This window comes from Pecten maximus, chromosome 7 (genome assembly GCF_902652985.1).
Source record: "Pecten maximus chromosome 7, xPecMax1.1, whole genome shotgun sequence".
Taxonomy (NCBI): domain Eukaryota; kingdom Metazoa; phylum Mollusca; class Bivalvia; order Pectinida; family Pectinidae; genus Pecten; species Pecten maximus.
In genome coordinates this window covers 12,068,475-12,083,794 of record NC_047021.1, presented here as the reverse complement: position 1 = coordinate 12,083,794, position 15,320 = coordinate 12,068,475, and the positions used below count along the sequence as shown (strand labels likewise).

Genomic DNA, 15,320 nt, shown 5'->3' with positions numbered 1-15,320 from the left:
CAAATTTCAATTGTCAAAATCCAAGATGGCTGCCTGTCGGCCATGTTATTTTCAGATTGGTCTCAAAATGCAATATGCATAACTAGGCACCAAGGGAAACTTACATATGAAATTTGAGGAAGATCCCTTAAATACTTTCTCAGAAATAGTGATAACAAACTTCAATTGTCAAAATCCAAGATGGCTGCCTGTCGGCCATGTTGTTTTCCGATTGGTCTCAAAACGCAATATGCATAACTAGGCACCAAGGGAAACTTACATATGAAATTTGAGAAAGATCCCTTAAATCCTTTCTCAGAAATAGTGATAACAAACTTCAATTGTCAAAATCCAAGATGGCTGCCTGTCGGCCATGTTGTTTTCAGATTGGTCTCAAAACGCAATATGCATAACTAGGCACCAAGGGAAACCTACTTATGAAATTTCAGAAAGATCCATTCAGTACATTCTCAGAAATAGCGATAACAAACATCAATTGTCAAAATCCAAGATGGCTGCCTGTCGGCCATGTTGTTTTCGGATTGGTCTCAAAACGCAATATGCATAACTAAGCACCAAGGGAAACCTACATCTGAAATTTCAGAAAGATCCATTCAGTACTTTCTCAGAAATAGTGATAACAAACTTCAATTGTCAAAATCCAAGATGGCTGCCTGTCGGCCATGTTGTTTTCCGATTGGTCTCAAAACGCAATATGCATAACTAGGCACCAAGGGGAACCTACATATGAAATTTGAGAAAGATCCCTTCAGTACTTTTTCAGAAATAGCGATAACAAACTTCAATTGTCAAAATCCAAGATGGCTGCCTGTCGGCCATGTTGTTTTCGGATTGGTTTCAAAACGCAATATGCATAACTAGGCACCAAGGGGAACCTTCATATGAAATTTGAGAAAGATCCCTTCAGTACTTTCTCAGAAATAGCGATAACAAACTTCAATTGTCAAAATCCAAGATGGCTGCCTGTCGGCCATGTTGTTTTCCGATTGGTCTCAAAACGCAATATGCATAACTAGGCACCAAGGGGAACCTTCATATGAAATTTGAGAAAGATCCCTTCAGTACTTTTTCAGAAATAGCGATAACAAACTTTAATTGTCAAAATCCAAGATGGCTGCCTGTCGGCCATGTTGTTTTCCGATTGGTCTCAAAACGCAATATGCATAACTAGGCACCAAGGGGAACATACATATGAAATTTGAGAAAGATCCCTTCAGTACTTTCTGAGAAATAGTGATAACAAGAATTGTTTACGGACGGAGGGACGGACGGACGGACGGAGGGACGGACGGAGGGACGGACGGACGACGGACCACGGACGCAGGGCGATTTGAATAGCCCACCATCTGATGATGGTGGGCTAAAAAAACAATCGAAAGTGATATTTTCTATGCAAGCGCCTGTGGAAAATAGCTGTCAGACTGTTCTGCCTTTCATTATTCTAATTTGGTTTATGTTTATCTTGCTTAATGTTATACTTTATTATCAACAGCCAGGGTCATTTAAGGACGTGCAAGGTTTTTGAGGTGGAGAAAAACCGGTAACTGCCCCAACGTTGTGTTTCGAACTTACAACCCACAGTCGGAGGGCTAGTCCTTAAGTGTCGGAACACCTTAACCACTCAGCCACCACGGCCCCAATTATTCTAATTAATGCTTGATAATTTACCAGATTGATTTCATCACATTATGTTTGTAATGTTTTTAAAGGAAATACAAACTGCACCTTTGAAAGGTACATGGGCTACAAAGTCACGGTCCTCCAAAATTTATGGTTGAGCAAATATTTATCTACAAATATCAAAATACCATGCTGGATTTGCCAAATTTAAACATCAATACAGTACATTCCAGTTAATCGGGTAACGCTTAATTGGGTATTTCGTTTAATTGGGTAAAATTTCAAAAACCAAAACCATTTTCTCTTAAATCATGTTAAAAAAATTCGTTTAATTGCGTTGGAAAAGTCGTATTTTTCGGTTATTCGAATAAACAATCGGAACAAAAAAAATAGAAATGTTCCGATTTTCACGAAAGTCATCGCGTAAGTTTTAGACATTTATCAACAAATAGTGTAATTTAGATGGTTAAAATGTCAAAAAACGGTTAAATATTACCTTAAACGGTAATGTTATGTCAGGGTTTTGTCATGATGTTGTTGATTCTGCCTCGTGGGGTTTCCCCAACAGGAAGTCGACTAAGAATTGTGGGTAAAATTAAATGTTATTTTTTTAGAGTCAGCAGCAGCCGAACGTAATGGGGGTTTAAAAGCATAATTAAGCGACTAGACAATTAAACTTTTACTTCTGGGATGAAAAATCTTCGAAGCAGAAACCAAAACAATAGGTTGTGACCTGGGTCTGACATTGGTACAGATCGATTGATATCACCGCTTACTGTATGTGGCGAATCCAAATAGAGGGGTTCGCCATGCACGGGGAAATGTGATGACACCGGTACACAGGTGAGTTGAAAAACAGTAGCGAGCAGTTAAAGGACAGACGCCCGACGTTAGCTTTTAATTCCTATTCAGGTAAGGATTAGAACTGGTTAATAAACAAGAGATCCCAGAGGGATCTTGGCGCCCACCATTGAATGTTCTTCATAGGTTCCATGTCAGATTGATCTTTTCTCTACTTTTCTCTTCTTCTAAGTCTTACTAATCTGTGTAAATTCAGAAGAAACCTCTAGTACTTTTCAAACAAGGGAAACCTATATATAAAATTTAAGATTTAGGCACCAAGGGGAACCTATATATGGAATTTGAGAAAGATTCCTTCAGTACTTTCTGAGAAATAGCGATAACAAACTTCAATTGTCAAAATCCAAGATGGCTGCCTGTCGGCCATGTTGTTTTCCGATTGGTCTCAAAATGCAATATGCATAACTAGGCACGAAGGGGAACCTACATATGAAATTTCAGGAAGATCCCTTCAGTGCTTTCAGAGAATTAGCGATAAAAAACTTCAATTGTCAAAATCCAAGATGACTGCCTGTCGGCCATGTTGTTTTCTGATTGGTCTCAAAATGCAATATGCATAACTAGGCACCAAGGGAAACCTACATATGAAATTTGAGAATGATCCCTTCAGTACTTTTTCAGAAATAGCGATAACAAACTTCAATTGTCAAAATCCAAGATGGCTGCCTGTCGGCCATGTTGTTTTCTGATTGGTCTCAAAATGCAATATGCATAACTAGGCACCAAGGGGAACCTACATATGAAATTTGAGAAAGATCCCTTCGGTACATTCTCAGAAATAGCGATAACAAACTTCAATGGTCAAAATCCAAGATGGCTGCCTGTCGGCCATGTTGTTTTCCGATCGGTCCCAAAATCCAATATGCATAACTAGGCACCAAGGGGAACCTACATATGAAATTTGAGAAAGATCCCTTCAGTACTTTCTCAGAAATAGCGATAACAAACTTCAATGGTCAAAATCCAAGATGGCTGCCTGTCGGCCATGTTGTTTTCCGATCGGTCCCAAAATGCAATATGCATAACTAGGCACCAAGGGGAACCTACATATGAAATTTGAGAAAGATCCCTTCAGTACTTTCTGAGGATTAGCGATAACAAGAATTGTTTACGGACGGACGGACGGACGGACGGACGGACGACGGACCACGGACGCAGGGCGATTTGAATAGCCCACCATCTGATGATGGTGGGCTAAAAACATTACATTGGATTTCGTGTTGTTTTATCAGTGATTGCCAGTGTCAAGTTCGTATAAATTTATACCACAGGAAACAACCTAAATAAACTCGGTATCACCGATCTTGTGCTTTGGTAATCGGAAATAATATGGAATATTTTAAACTTCAAAGCGAACATAAGAATGTCTCTATGATAAACATAAATGATTTTAGCTGTAATTGTCGGCGAGTCCTTAGATTGTATGTCAAATTAGGAATATGTGGATGAAACAGGGATGTATGACCCCCGATTTGAGGTGCTACAATTGTACTGTGCCGCGAATAAGAAAATCATTAAGGTTTTGTTATTTTAATACACACATTTTTATACAATTAGTAATAGTAATCTGACAATTTGACATCAGTAAAAGCACAAACAAAAACACCATTTATTAACAATAATAACGCAAATATTTTCATCCAAAATCGACCCAAGTTTGACAACCATTACGGACCAAATCCAAGATGGCGACGTGCATTTCGGCTTATTGCATAAGTCGGTTAATCGGGTAAAAAGTCCCCACAAATAGGCAACCCGATTAAGCGGAATGCACTGTACGTCTTTTAGACATCATGTATATGAGGGAAATTATTTTAAAAACCTTTTTTTTTCTTATAACACTCTTTCCAAAACACAACCATGATTATATAAATTATGTCCTTCATAGACCAAGGACCTCATAATGATTTCTCTAATACACAGACCAGCTGACCTGAATAGATATGGATTTGTGGGTGAATGACTATATGTACATTATATACCTGTACAGAATGACTGCTGTAGGGATACATTGATTACATTAACACTTTCAGGATTTATAACACAGTGTAACTGTCCACCAGCAACATGTAACAGTCTGTCACAAAACCTGTCTGACAGCCTCAACACCTCCACATATCTGTTGAGCTTGCACCAGGACATTTTCTCAGAAACTATATAAGATTACAAGGTCTCAATAATAACTTCTTAAGGCTTAACATGTCTGTATGAGGTCTAAAACATCTAAACATTCCAAATTTGTCTGACAGTCTCATCAACACCTTCACACATCTGTTAAGGTGGTTCCCACCAGGACATTTTCTCTTGATATTGGTAGAACAGCATCTCTGTTTAATAATAAACCCCAATGAGTGTGTCTTTATTAGGCTAACACCATCTTTACATGAGAAACATGTCTGATACAGCAGACTCATCAACACCTCCATATATCTATTGGGTGGATGGCTTGAGCTTGTATGACAACTTACCAACACTACTTATACAGGTGGCTATATGAGGCCTTTACAGATATGGTGTCCAACACAGGGCCCAGAAGGACCACTCCACAAAGCCCATGTCGGTCCCTGGATAATGATGGAGCCGTTTGACCCTATATTGATGTACCTGATCATGAATAACACAAATCTCCACAGAGGGGTATATGTCACCAGAGGTCTAGACCAACTCCCCCTCATGTCGCCCGAGTACACTGTGACTGTGATAGAAGACAATAAACCAGTAATCAACCAAAAGGCCTATCCTTTACCTGTCTGTTACCTGTCTGAATAGACTCAACACCTGTTAAGTTGAGGTGACTCTTTTACCAGTCATAGACTCAACACCTGTTAAGTTGAGGTGACTTCATATAAATTCTTTACCTGTTTGAATAGACTCAACACCTGTTAAGTTGAGGTGACTCTTTTACCTGTCATAGACACAAACACCTGTTAAGTTGAGGTGACCATATATATACCGGTAACCTGTCTGAATAGACTCAATTAACACCTATCAAGTTGAGGTGACTCTAAGCATCCATAGCAGACATTTCATGATTTTACCTGAAATTTTATTCATTAATGATATTATTATAATGAATTGTCTCCATCACAATTTGCAGTCATCATAGAGGTACTGGCTGTGGAAAATTGATTCATCTCAAGAAAATAATCTGTCAAATGACATTCTCATTTACACCATGACAAGAGTATTTATCTATGAGACAAATTACCCAGTTAGAGTTAGCTCCCTTGTGAAATTCCTTTCAGGTTCTCAACACACATGTTATTGGACAAAGAGCTCTAGATTGCACCAGACATATTTTATATTTGTCCTTTTGAAGATGTGACGATGTAGTGAATCGATTCCTGCTGTATTTTGGAGTGATCTACCTTAAGGCCTTGTATGACAGATGGCGGTACAGATCAATGACAAGTATTGGCTGGATCATATCTCAGTTGGCAGTCATAATTGAATCCTTCAAAACAACTAAAGGCCATTATTGATCTCAAATAATACTAGATTATATATATAGTCTAAACAATCCCCATGAATCTGACAAGAATCTTCAGTGTATCCAATGTGGATGGTGACGTGAGCCAGAAATGCTTCAACTTTTCTACAACTACTTCAGAGTAGCATTACATGTACCAGACGGAAAAAATCTGTGGAATTTGCATAATGTTATAACCCAAATGATAATGAAGACTTAGCAAAGAAAATCTATATGGAAAGAGAAAATAATGATTTTAAAATGGAACAAAAAAGGTAAATCCTTTCACTGCCCCGCAGAAAAATAGGATTAGATTGATTTTAGGTATAATTTGCTCAATGCTGTGTACAGACGTAAAAAAATGGAAAATAACTTGTAAGAAACACACTTATCATCACACGAACAAGGTTTCATACACAGCAGGCAAATGTTACTGAAATCCCATCACAATACAACCTCCTAACATTATGTAATGCAGTGACAGACATTCCAGGTTACACAAACTTGGCAGCATGCTTACAAAAAAATGTCACAGCGCCAAAGGCGAAGGAGTAGATGATGGGCTATTACGTAGCTGTGTAATTTCCCAGACCTCACAAGACTGTCAATGTCACTGCCAATTTTGTGAGGAAACGTAATTTCATTTTTGAATTGATAAATGCCTGGAGATTAGATTTGAAATGTTGTAACATGTGACCTCAAACACTCTGGAGGTGTTATATGCGTGTCAGTGCCATCATTTACACAGATTTCTCCCGTCCCAATTATACACCAATCATAGTCAGTGTTCTATTCCAAAACTATCCTGTTGGCGAAACACCAGCAGGAGAATGTCAAGAGGCAAATGGCTTAATAGACTATTAAGTAGAATGGCTTCTTACTGTGTTCACTAGAAAGAGGCACTAGTGTTCAGAACCATTTTTAATAGTCAACCAGGTGTTATATAACGAAGTGTGAATTTTACTTTTTATTGCCACCAAGCTATGGTTCCATGTATTGACAATGATACACACCAAATTGGGAGCTGTTATTATATAATCTAACATAGAATATATATCAATATAACATAGTATATATCAATATAACAGAGTATACATCAATATAACATAGAGTATACATCAATATAACATAGTATATATCAATATAACATAGAGTATATATCAATATAACAGAGTATATATCAATATAACAGAGTATATATCAATATAACATAGAGTATATATCAATATAACATAGTATATATCAATATAACATAGAGTATACATCAATATAACATAGAGTATATATCAATATAACATAGAGTATACATCAATATAACAGAGTATATATCAATATAACATAGTATATATCAATATAACATAGAGTATACATCAATATAACATAGAGTATATATCAATATAACATAGAGTATACATCAATATAACAGAGTATATATCAATATAACATAGTATATATCAATATAACATAGAGTATATATCAATATAACATAGTATATATCAATATAACATAGAGTATATATCAATATAACATAGAGTATATATCAATATAACATAGAGTATATATCAATATAACATAGAGTATATATCAATATAACATAGAGTATATATCAATATAACATAGTATACATCAATATAACATAGAGTATACATCAATATAACATAGTATATATCAATATAACATAGTATATATCAATATAACATAGAGTATATATCAATATAACATAGAGTATATATCAATATAACATAGAGTATACATCAATATAACATAGAGTATACATCAATATAACATAGAGTATATATCAATATAACATAGTATATATCAATATAACATAGAGTATATATCAATATAACATAGAGTATACATCAATATAACATAGAGTATACATCAATATAACATAGAGTATATATCAATATAACATAGAGTATACATCAATATAACATAGAGTATATATCAATATAACATAGTATATATCAATATAACATAGAGTATATATCAATATAACATAGAGTATATATCAATATAACATAGAGTATACATCAATATAACATAGTATATATCAATATAACATAGAGTATACATCAATATAACATAGAGTATATATCAATATAACATAGAGTATATATCAATATAACATAGAGTATATATCAATATAACATAGAGTATATATCAATATAACATAGTATATATCAATATAACAGAGTATATATCAATATAACATAGAGTATATATCAATATAACATAGAGTATATATCAATATAACATACAGTATATATCAATATAACATACAGTATATATCAATATAACATAGAGTTATATTTCTTTTCTTTATACTACATCATTTTGTTACCGTCCTTGTGGGTTATGCCTCTGAAAGAACATTTAGATATGACATTATTTTATCATAATGATGTCACTCTGCAGAAAATGTTTTGTAAAAGTACGAGCCAGAGAGAACACCACTCTAATACAGGGATGCTCATGATATTTTCCGGCCTCATGATTTATATTCTGGTGCGACTGTATAATATTATACAATACATAGGTACATTAAATACACTGTATGCTTAAAAAACACCACAATAACAATGTGACTGTCAAAGCTTTCCATGATCACCCATTGTCTCCCCTCCAGTGACAGTTCCACAACTCTCTGATGAGCAGTTCGATATTGATGTCTTTGTGCTAATTTACGACTTATATTCATGGTTTTATCCATACCATACTGTTTTATATATATCATAAAGCCGACACAATAAAACCTACGGTATGAGATTTGTTTATGCATAGCCTTTTTATACTAGAAACGTCCTTTTATTTCTTCAGATATGAATATACAGTAGGCAACTGCCTGACAGTCAAAAACATTACAGATCTGCTTTAACACCAAACCTCAATTCTGAACCCCCAACCTCTCCCAGTCTGCTTTAACACCAAACCTGAATTCCGTATCCCCAACCTCTCCCAGTCTGCTTTAACACCAAACCTGAATTCCCAACCCCAAACCCCTCCCAGTCTGCTTTAACACCAAACCTCAACTCCCAACCCCCAACCCCTCCCAGTCTGCTTTAACACCAAACCTGAATTCCCAACCCCAAACCCCTCCCACAGTCTGCTTTAACACCAAACCTCAACTCCCAACCCCCAACCCCTCCCAGTCTGCTTTAACACCAAACCTCAATTCCCAACCCCAAACCCCTCCCACAGTCTGCTTTAACACCAAACCTCAACTCCCAACCCCCAACCCCTCCCAGTCTGCTTTAACACCAAACCTCAACTCCCAACCCCCAACCCCCAACCTCTCCCAGTCTGCTTTAACACCAAACCTGAATTCCGTATCCCCAACCCCTCCCACAGTCTGCTTTAACACCAAACCTCAACTCCCAACCCCCAACCCCTCCCAGTCTGCTTTAACACCAAACCTCAATTCCCAACTCCCAACCCCCAACCCCTCCAACAGTCTGCTTTAACAGCAAACCTCAATTCTGAACCCCCAACCCCTCCAACAGTCTGCTTTAACACCAAACCTCAATTCCCAACCCCCAACCCCTCCCAGTCTGCTTTAACACCAAACCTCAACTCCCAACCCCCAACCCCTCCCAGTCTGCTTTAACACCAAACCTCAACTCCCAACCCCAAACCCCTCCCACAGTCTGCTTTAACACCAAACCTCAATTCCCAACCCCCAACCCCTCCCAGTCTGCTTTAACACCAAACCTGAATTCCCAACCCCAAACCCCTCCCACAGTCTGCTTTAACACCAAACCTCAATTCCCAACTCCCAACCCCTCCCAGTCTGCTTTAACAGCAAACCTCAATTCCCAACTCCCAACCCCTCCAACAGTCTGCTTTAACACCAAACCTCAACTCCCAACCCCCAACCCCCAACCCCTCCAACAGTCTGCTTTAACAGCAAACCTCAATTCTGAACCCCCAACCCCTCCAACAGTCTGCTTTAACACCAAACCTCAACTCCCAACCCCCAACCCCTCCAACAGTCTGCTTTAACAGCAAACCTCAATTCTGAACCCCAAACCCCTCCAACAGTCTGCTTTAACACCAAACCTCAATTCTGAACCCCCAACCCCTCCCACAGTCTGCTTTAACACCAAACCTCAACTCCCAACCCCCAACCCCTCCCAGTCTGCTTTAACAGCAAACCTCAATTCCCAACTCCCAACCCCTCCAACAGTCTGCTTTAACACCAAACCTCAACTCCCAACCCCCAACCCCCAACCCCTCCAACAGTCTGCTTTAACAGCAAACCTCAATTCTGAACCCCCAACCCCTCCAACAGTCTGCTTTAACACCAAACCTCAACTCCCAACCCCCAACCCCTCCCAGTCTGCTTTAACACCAAACCTCAATTCCCAACTCCCAAACCCTCCCAGTCTGCTTTAACACCAAACCTCAACTCCCAACCCCCAACCCCTCCCAGTCTGCTTTAACACCAAACCTCAATTCCCAACCCCCCAACCCCCAACCCCCAACCCCTCCAACAGTCTGCTTTAACAGCAAACCTCAATTCTGAACCCCCAACCCCTCCAACAGTCTGCTTTAACACCAAACCTCAATTCCCAACCCCCAACCCCCAACCCCTCCAACAGTCTGCTTTAACAGCAAACCTCAATTCTGAACCCCCAACCCCTCCAACAGTCTGCTTTAACACCAAACCTCAATTCCCCCCCCCCCCCCCCCCCCCCCCCCCCCCCCCCCCCCCCCCCCCCCCCCCACTTCCCATTGTATTAGGGGTGAAAGGTCACTGTTTCTATATTTACAAAGTTAAACTCGGTGAATGTTAGCACACGCTAATCCAGTTTCTGGTCAGAGAAAACATTCACTCACAATAACAACTACATTTCAGGAACATTAAAACACACAATGCTAACAATTTTCTAGGATTTTTTTTTTTTCTAATTTATGCAGCAGTTAAATTTGCTCTGTCCCTATATACATATTTTTTAGTGGTATGAAATTTCAGAACTATGTTATTTTTCAATTATTCCATATGAACAGTGCAAATAACCCTGTCTATACATCTTCACACTTGCAGTAGAATATTAAATCCCTGCAGGTTCCAGGACAAAGCTTTTCTTGAGAAATAGATGTGGTATATTTCTGTACATGTGTTGGGGGTCACTCAAAGCGTGGGTAACAAGGAAGTATAATATTCTCATTCTCACTGACAAAATAAACCACAATCCACACATATCACAGAAAACAACACACAGCCCATGTGTGTATATCCTGTATAGTCAAATACACTATGACAAGACGGCCTCTTAAAACCTCAACACATATTAAATTGTCATCAAATTCCAGTTTTAATTATAACTGGGCAATAATATAACATATTAAAGAGAGTTGTATCCATATAGACTTCATACACACAGGCTGTTACAGAGCTAAGTGAGGTGTGCCTCCTGTTTTTATCTGTACATAGCAAGAATCTAGATTAAATGCATTAAAACAAGATTATCAACTTATACTACCAACTGGATTTCATTTCAAATTATGAATGTCAATTGAACAGACATCTTATGATAACTTACATGTAATGTCAAGAAGCATGTTGTTTTAGGAGATTTCGATGTGTGTATATAAGTATGTATAGCATAGTTTCCTCCCCTTGTCCAACTCTCTTCTCTTTAATTTTCATCACTTGGGGTTTTTTTTTCAATGCAAATTTTAGATATATATACCCCAAGTCATCAATATTTTAATATTAACAGAAAGTTCACAGTGGCAATAACCTGCTGGGGATTTCTCTGTAGAGTCAGAGATAGTAAAGTGATTGAGGTGCATGGAACCCAGACTTAAAAATCTCTTCTTGGCTTTCCCCACTTATTGAGATACAACAACAGTTCTTTATGTAAAGCACAGTTGTTCTTAATTTCATCTCCAAATTTCAGTTATAAACAGGGAGTGGATGTCGGATGTGATAGAGGCCTACCCTTTGTAGGTGTTTGTGGCTCGTGAGCACCTTGAGCACCGGTCTTTGATAATCTAGAAATAACATGTGGGTACCATCTCCTCAAATACAAAGCCAGATTTTACCAGTCAACACAGGCCCTTAGTAAATACTACTGGAAAGGCATCACTGCCCTTGATGAAGTGGATTTGTATTCAATAAAACTACAACTATATTAGATACAGCAATTTTGCAAATATATTTCATTGAATAATAACTCATCATCTTTGTGTTCAGTGTTTGTAGAGTCAGGTGGGAATGCCCAATAATTAAGAGCCACAGAAGAATTGCGAATTGCTCAGGATCCCCCCCCCCCCCCTTCCTTGAAACTAAGGGCAATACGATATCCTAGAGACCAAGATTATAAAGCTCTGTTTCAATAATGTTAATATTCTAGAATCAGGAGCCACTAAATATCTATACCTGATGTGTTTTACTCATTATATAGACTGTACATCAGAAATTAGATACCCTTTATGCATGTCAACCCTACCTCTCACCATCTAAACACAATGTAACCACTAAATGTTAATCAATTCCTCTTCTAATGTGTCAATACAAAGCTCTATTTTTATTCATGATATTTCATCTGGGTAGAATCAGAAACCTTAATGGCAAATATCAAATTCCTAATAAATATGGAGCATAAATTGGCATTCATGAATATAATTAACATAGTTGAATTAACAAATTGAGGTCTTTTACCATGCCTGCTTCCTTGAAAGAGGTCAAATATATAGAGGACTTTGACTTTTAACTCTAACTGATGACTGCCAAAATCTATTCAGATGTAGAATTTCATGCTGTGTAGTTATGGAGTGAATAGAAATTAAACTTTAATTTCCAGGTTTTTAGAGGTAACGTGTACACAAGGTCACCAGGATTACCATATATGTGTACACAAGGTCACCAGGATTACCATATATGCACAGACAAAGTGATCGCTAAAGTGAGGGTATAATCAACAGAAAAATAGAAAAACTTCAAGAGCTGGTATCACAAAAAAATAATTCTTTACCAGAAGTGTGAATACTCAGTCAACTTTGTAGGTAAATTATCAGTCAGCAAATACAGCTCTCAATCATGCATACCTAAATCTAGACATTGATATATATAAAGGATGTATGTAACTCCCTGGAGTACACTGTTCTGAAATATTCTCAAGCTCCATGAATAGATTTTAACATTTGTAGGTGGTAATTAGGTTAGTGAAGGTAACATAAATAAGGGATGGATAATCTACTTATAATTAAAACCTGTACTTTTGAGTTTTGAAGTCAGCTTTAATTTTAGAACAATATATATGGAGAATTACAGAGTTGTCACCAGTGCCAATACATAGCCACTGACTGACTGTTCTGGCAGATACAATGACAGATGTTGATATAAAATCTCCATTCTGACCATAAATGTGTCCAATACAACTCTCTATCCAGTTTATAAAGCATGCGACATACTACTGGGACATATGCTCTGTTCCAATTGGGTGTAATTCAACACACATGTTTATCAAGTATGGTACTAGACAGACTACATCTGTACCTGGTAAAAACTAGGATGTGCAAGAGATTGGATAACTGGATTACAGGGCAGGTGTACCCAACATAACACATATCCTTGTATTAAACTAGTGCTCTACTTTCATTTCACTAACAAGTGGAACATTCTTCCTAACTTTACCAGTAATTATAACAAGTAGTAATCAGGAAAAACGTACCTTCCAATATTATGGGTCGTAATTTAATTGAATAAAACCAGGCCATACTGGTACAGAGTGCTAACAGCTATCATCAGGAGCACATTATCATTTGTTATCTGTCACTTAAACTGCAGTACATTTGTATAACTGGTTAGTTCCTACTTTCTATTTACTGATATATATCATCAGACAATTTTGTGTCTGTATATATCAGTAACAAATCTGTGTCAATGTTAAGATAACTGTAGTAAAATGTATGTCAGTATGTAATAAATTCTCATAACAAACACATCAATCTGGGTTATATTTCATTCTAATAAAGGACTGCATATATATATATATATATATATATACACTGGAGGGAAATGTCTTCCATTGTACTTAATTATTTAACAGGCTAAAATTGCTAAATGGAGTATGAATCCAGTACAGCCATTAGGGCCATCTGGGTATAACCAATTTCTATTGAAAGAAGAGGTCACAAGGGCCTGGTGATTATTTTCCACATGCTTTAGCTCTAGGGGCTAAGAGAGAGATCTACAGAGCTCAGGAAGGCCAGAACAGATCCATATGGTATTGACCACAGCCCTGTATGGATCAAACCAGATCACTTATGTATTTATACTAAAGCCCATTGAATTCTCCAGAGCTGGCCTTATTAATAAAACATCAGGACATGATAATGACCAATTTCCACCATTTACTGGACCAATTGTAGGCTGTCAGTCAGGTGGAGGGTCTATGTGGCTAGAATGATAGGGCCCCCAGGCTACATATGTATTGGTTGTAGTACATGTGATGGAGGAGTGCTTTATATCATAGAGATTTATATAAGTGACCATGTGGTAGTAAACAACGGTCTCTAATCATGCATGTGAATGAGAGAAGAGTACTATCATTTTATCATATATGTAGCTTGTTAATGAAGGATTGCTTTTACATCTGTATAGGATATAGGAGGATGTGTACAGGACAGAGGGGAGAGAGGGGAGAGAGGGGGTGGGGTGGGGTGTTGTGGTATTTCACAGAAAGGCAACATGCACATAATCTAGACAGCTACAACATGCAGGGAAAATCATACACCTATATGCAGATCTAGACTACTAAGGACAGGGGGGGGGGGGGGGGGGGGGGGCGGCACCAGCAACATTAGCACTAATCAGATATAGCACCTACTAATGAGTATTTACTACCACAAGTTTATATATAATTAAAGTGTTTGTCAAACAAATACACCATCCTGCCAACCACCAATTATAAATCCCCTCTCTCCAATTATCCACCAATCTAGTATAGATCTAGAAGTGAGCTTTACCTCCCATGGAAACTCTAAGGATAATTCCTGAAAATTCAATAGTGTTCCATGTGAATACTCATTTCAATTCTCATTTGAAATGTTATTGATATTTTATTCAACCTCTATTGATCAATATGCCTTATGGCATTGACATTTTTGTAAATAAATTTATGTAATTTTATTTGATTTCCTTTTCTATCCAAGATCTTCAATACATTACTGATCTTATGACATTACACAACCTTTCAGAAAATAAATCAGTAATCATTTTCTATTGAATTAATACATTTAACATTTAAACTCCTATCACACCTACATACTAAAACCACTCATGGTGTAATCAACGTCCCCAACCATTAAACGTTGGCAAGCCCCGATCATAAACACACAGGGTCAGATAAACTAA

At 37.5% G+C, this 15,320-nt stretch overlaps 1 protein-coding gene across 4 annotated transcripts in view; it reads right to left on the bottom strand.

Annotated features, from left to right (window-relative positions):
* Window positions 1-15,320, bottom strand: part of LOC117331619 (FERM domain-containing protein 4A-like) — a 169,438-nt gene that overhangs the window by 123,048 nt on the left and 31,070 nt on the right. For 2 of the 4 annotated variants that reach the window (XM_033890437.1, XM_033890436.1), the window contains exon 3: window positions 14,933-14,959. The exons of the other annotated variants lie outside the window; for them this stretch is intronic. In XM_033890437.1, coding sequence (XP_033746328.1) covers window positions 14,933-14,959 — 27 coding nt within the window. The remainder of the gene's footprint in view (window positions 1-14,932; window positions 14,960-15,320) is intronic. 4 annotated transcript variants of the gene reach the window in all.